A 5,450-nucleotide genomic window follows, 5' to 3' on the forward strand; every position below is an offset into this window, starting at 1 on the left:
CCAGAATGCATGGCAATGCAACGGTCAGGCGGTGACCACACGGCTGGCATGCAAGTTGACGCGCTATGGAGTTTGGGCCCTCGACCACCATCCAAACCTCGACGTCAAACCACCGCATCATGTATTTCTGATTAAATAGATACTTATGTACCTATAAATGATTTTTGGGAAAAATAAAGAGCAAATTATAATGCAGCTGCAGTTTAAATTTGACCCGCTTCCTACTGAATCGGCAGTAACTTGTCTTTTTCACTAGAGGTGGATAAAAGCTTTTAACACCCAACCATTTTGTCAATTGTTAATTAAATATGGCCTAGTATTTTAGAAAAATGATTTGGTACAATTTTGAAACAAATGTATGGTAGGTCCTTCACAAAAAAACTTATTTCGGACACTTGAAAATGAAAAATGAATGTTTCATACAAGGAAAATTAAAACTTTCTTAATCAACATTGTTTGCCATTCCAATATGCACCCTTGTGCACAATATGTGATCATTTGAAAAAACTATGCCATGGATATGGCCACAAGATTGATCATTTGGCTCGAAAGCAATGAATCTTCACACACGAAGCCCATTTCTGAGAACACTTTTTTAAAATAATCACCGTATTACAAGTTTATTATTTTTCTTGGTAACTTGGTCACATATTATGACACAACGCGAAGGTTTTCCATTTTTTTTGATTTTTTTTAATTTGTTATGCCCGTTTCAAAATACGGTCGAAACGGCGGGCATGAACGTTCATAGCTAGGGGTTGAATCTTGCCAATATTTTGTTGGATCTCTGATTAAATAGATACTTCTTTACCTAAAAATTATTTTAGGAAAAAATAATGAGAAAACTATGAGGCACCTCTAGTTCAAATTTGACCCGCTTCCTAGTGAAGTGGCGGCAGTTTGTCTTTTTCACTAGAGGTGGATAAAAGCTTTTAACACCCAACCATTTTGTCAATTGTACATTAAATATGGCCTAATATTTAAAAAAATGATTTGGTACAATTTTGAAAAAAATTATGGTAGGTCCTTCACAAAAAAACTCATTTCGGGCACTTGAAAAGTGGAAAATGAATTTTTCATACAAGGAAAATGAAAACTTCCTTAATCAGTATTGTTTGCCATTCCAATATGCACCCTTGTGCACAATATGGGATAATTTGAAAAAAACCATGCCATGGATGTGGCCATAAGAATGATCATTTGGCTTGAAGCCATGAATCTTCACACACGATAGCCCATTTCTGAGAACACTTTTTTAAAATAATCACCGTATTACAAGTTTATTATTTTTCCTGGTAACTTGGTCACATATTATCACACAACGCGAAGGTTTTCCATTTTTTTGATTTTTTTAATTTGTTATTCCCGTTTCAAAATGTGGTCGAAACGGCGGGCATGACCGTTCATAGCTAGGGGTTGAATCTTGCCAAAATTTTGTTGGATATCTGATTAAATAGATACTTCTTTACCTAAAAATGATTTTAGGAAAAATAATGAGAAAACTATGAGGCACCTCTAGTTCAAATTTGACCCGCTTCCTAGTGAATTGGCGGCAATTTCTCTTTTTTACTAGAGGTGGATAAAAGCTTTTAACACCCAATCATTTTGTCAATTGTACATTAAATATGGCCTACTATTTAAGGAAAATGATTTGGTACAATTTTGAAACAAATATATGGTAGGTCCTTCACAAAAAAACTCATTTTGGGCACTTGAAAAATGGAAAATGAATTTTTCATACGAGGAAAATGAAAACTTTCTTAATCAACATTGTTTGCCATTCCAATATGCACCCTTGTGCACAATATGGGATCATTTGAAAAAACTATGCCATGGATGTGGCCATAAGATTGATCATTTGGCTTGAAAGCCATGAATCTTCACACACGATACCCCATTTCTGAGAACACTTTTTTAAAATAATCACCGTATTACAAGTTTATTATTTTTCCTGGTAACTTGGTCACATATTATGACACAACACGAAGGTTTTCCATTTTTTTGATTTTTTTTAATTTGTTATGCCCGTTTCAAAATGCGGTCGAAACGGCGGGCATGACCATTCATAGCTAGGGGTTGAATCTTGCCAAAATTTTGTTGAATCTCTGATTAAATAGATACTTCTGTACCAAAAAATGATTTTAGGAAAAAATAATGATAAAACTATGAGGCACCTCTAGTTCAAATTTGACCCGCTTCCTAGTGAATTGGCGGCAATTTGTCTTTTTCACTAGAGGTGGATAAAAGCTTTTAACACCCAACCATTTTGTCAATTGTACATTAAATATGACGTACTATTTAAGAAAAATGATTTGGTACAATTTTGAAACAAATATATGGTAGGTCCTTCACAAAAAAACTCATTTCGGGCACTTGAAAAATGGAAAATGAATTTTTCATACAAGGAAAATGAAAACTTCCTTAATCAACATTGTTTGCCATGGCAATATGCACACTTCTGAAAAAGTAAAAGCAGAACAATAGGGAAAATAGGGAAAATACAATGGCATATGAAAATCGGGAAAAGTAGATCATATTTGGATTTTATCATGTGAAAAAGTAAAAGCAAAACAATAGGGAAAATACAATGGCATATGCTTTTTTGTGATTGGTGGAATTGATTGTGATAGGAAAAAAACCACATTGCTTGTCATTGCAATATGCACACTTCTGAAAAAAATGAAATCATTTGAAGAAAACATGAGAGGGTAAGAGGGCAAAATATAAGAGAAACAAAAGGAAAACAATAAAATTACATAAATTTTATTCTGTTGGTGGAAACATTCGTGACATGGATCGATGACATGTCAACCATCCGTCCATCCATGCACTCATCCATCTGTATCCATGCACTCATCCATCTGTTCATCCATCCATCCATCCAACCCACCGCAACAAATCCAACAAACCGAACCCGTTGTGCCCATCTCTCTCCCCACTCTCCCTGGAACCCTAACTCTCCCCTCGATCCCAATCTCCCTACTAGATCTCGATCCGCCACCACGCCCACGCCACCATACACGACCACGACATGGCCAGGATGCCCTGCAGCGACCTCTCCTCCTTCTCCATGCGGTGGACCACGGCGACGGCGGGCGACTTTGACTTCGGCCTCCCGGTGCCAGCAGGAGGCGCTGCGTCCCCCGCGCACCTGGTCAGCGCTAGTCAAATCTTCCGCGCTGGCAACCTCCTCCCCTGCGAGACCGCCGGCTGCTCACAACAAGACGGCCATATCCCGGTGGCCCGTCCCGCCGTGGCGCGGTTGTCACCGCTGTCGTCCCCCCTGTTCCACTCGACGCAGAGCACGCCGCTGTCGCTGAGAGCGTGCTCCAGCGCAACGAGCAAGCACGCCGGGCAGCGCCTGTTGGCGCGGCGGCGCCGCGGGTCGTCACCGTGGAAGGTGCTGCCGAGGCGCGCGCACAGCAGGGTGGCGCCGGCGGGGAGCCCGTCGCGCGGGTCCTCTACTGCAAGAAGTCCACCGTAAGTGTCGTGCACATCCCCTGATTAGTAACACCTTTGATTAATCCGGTCTCTGGTTTCAGGGCAAAGATGTGCTGCCATGAAGGAGATCGATCAGTCGCAGAAACCCAGCTCCTCTCCCGACCCGATCCCTCTCCTTAACGCGCGCAGGCAGGGAGGTTCTCGGATCGGATCTCGTCGGCGGACATGAGGCCCGTGTTGGTGGGGAACCTGGACTACGACACCCGCCACTCAGCCTGACCACCTCTTCTACCGCTACGGCAGGATCCAACGCATCGACATGAAGTCAGGTCCGCACTCTACCATCCCCACCCCACCCTCCCCTCCCCTCAAGGAGTCACCGGAAAGGCGGAAACAAATGGTGAATTGCTATCGCTGGTATCAGTAAATCTGAATGTTTTCCTTGGTAGAAATAGAAACGGATTAGTCGCCGGTCACATGGCCCTATTGGCCAGGACGAGCCACACATGATCTGGTCCAAGTCCAAGTTCATGTGGGTGGTAGGAATGTAGGTTCGCTTGTGCCATTGGTATTTGACTGCTAGATCCCTAAAGTTGGCGTGCTTGTCCTTTGCCTTTGTGATAACCTGCGTGTCAGCCAATGATTGACCCTGGGCTTGATAGGATACGCTGTTGGCAGTCAGTCAGATCCTTTGCATCTCTGCATACACCACCTTAATCTCCTGTCTGGCACCTAATTGGTGATAAAAGATGCGTCCATATCTTGTGCCTGACTGACTGATTTGGGAGAACATCCAGAACATTGATGTGTTGGGCACCCAGCTGTGATACAGTGCTAGTATTTATCAGTTGTAGTGTTCAAGATATGCCCTTGCTTAAATGTTATTAACATGAAAAAGTTTGGGTGTTGGAACTGTGTGTGCAGTACCTGGACGAGAACAAGCAGCTGATCCTGGCCATCCTCGACAACCAGAACAACGGCGAGGTGGAGGAGTGTGCACGGTGAGTCCGATCCCTGATCTGATCTGATCTGATCTGATCAGGTCTTGTCTGATATCCTTGTGAACTACTCCAGTGACTGTGTGTTGTTGGAGCACTGCACTCGTGATGGAATGTTGCAGTGTTTTATGTAGTTTTTGCCATCTTAGCTCTTTCGGTAACATCAGCACTTACTCTTAGTAGTGGTGTTAGGAGCAATCAGAATATTCTATGGTCGTCTAATAGAGATTAAAGGCAACCAGATGTGTTCCCAAATGACATCCATCGTAGGTCATTTTGGTATCTTGGTTCGTTGAGACCCAAGCTGATTTGTGCTAGTTCTACTAGGCTGATGAAGAAATATGTTTATTTATTTATTTATCAAAAAGTATCTGTCTGATATAGACGTGATTACTTACTGTGTAGATTTTTATCAGTTGAACTATCCCAGGTTATGTCAATATATTACCAACTAGTAAGAGTTAAAGCAACTAATTTGACATTTGCTCACTGTTTTTACTGTCTAGTGCTTCTCATAGTTTGGGGATTCAGAAATCAGAATCCCCTTTCTTGTTGACCAGGGAAAGCAGAGCAACTCTCTGCTCAGCTGATTTGGGACTGAGAGAGGTCTTCTGGTTCTGGTGTTGGTTCCAGTTACAGACTTTCCGAGTGCCGTGTGGTCCTTGATTTCTGTCCATCCATGTGCCATGTCAAATGTCACCGAAATGACAGAATCGCCGGGTGGTTCGTCGATCCCGAAGGGCGCTTTGCTGAGGCAGAGACCCTTGTAATCTGTTTGCTTGGTTGTTTGTGGTGATCGATATCTCAATGGTAGTGGCGTGCTGATTTTTTTTGTTCGATTCATCATGTAGGTTCTTCCTGAATGTTATCTTGTGGTTGTAGGTTCAGTTGACTTTGCCTTTTTCTGATTAGTACCGTCAACCTGTACATATTATACTATTTTGTTCCCTCATTGGCTACTATTTTGTTCTTATTTTTTGCATAGGTGAAATGTGAAGCTAAGCGTGAAGT

At 42.2% G+C, this 5,450-nt stretch overlaps 1 protein-coding gene across 1 annotated transcript; it reads left to right on the plus strand.

The window, feature by feature from the left end:
* Positions 1 to 3,031: 3,031 nt before the first annotated feature.
* LOC123441858 lies at positions 3,032 to 5,029 on the plus strand. Its single transcript, XM_045118059.1, has 5 exons — positions 3,032 to 3,480; positions 4,239 to 4,278; positions 4,366 to 4,442; positions 4,845 to 4,869; positions 4,958 to 5,029. Exons 1-5 carry the CDS (start codon positions 3,032 to 3,034, stop codon positions 5,027 to 5,029), a joined length of 663 nt encoding a protein of 220 aa, XP_044973994.1.
* Positions 5,030 to 5,450: the final 421 nt, after the last annotated feature.

This window comes from Hordeum vulgare, chromosome 3H, assembly GCF_904849725.1.
Source record: "Hordeum vulgare subsp. vulgare chromosome 3H, MorexV3_pseudomolecules_assembly, whole genome shotgun sequence".
Taxonomy (NCBI): Eukaryota; Viridiplantae; Streptophyta; class Magnoliopsida; order Poales; family Poaceae; genus Hordeum; species Hordeum vulgare.

What these genes read in the sequence shown, in the direction of transcription:
- LOC123441858 (XM_045118059.1), top strand. Translation starts at nt 3,032, where the DNA reads ATGGCCAGGATGCCCTGCAGCGACCTCTCCTCCTTCTCCATGCGGTGG. An exon ending in CCAGCTGTGATACAGTGCTA is followed by an intron (nt 4,279 to 4,365) that starts GTATTTATCAGT and finishes CTGTGTGTGCAG; the next exon opens with TACCTGGACGAGAACAAGCA. An exon ending in GAGGTGGAGGAGTGTGCACG is followed by an intron (nt 4,443 to 4,844) that starts GTGAGTCCGATC and finishes CTTACTGTGTAG; the next exon opens with ATTTTTATCAGTTGAACTAT.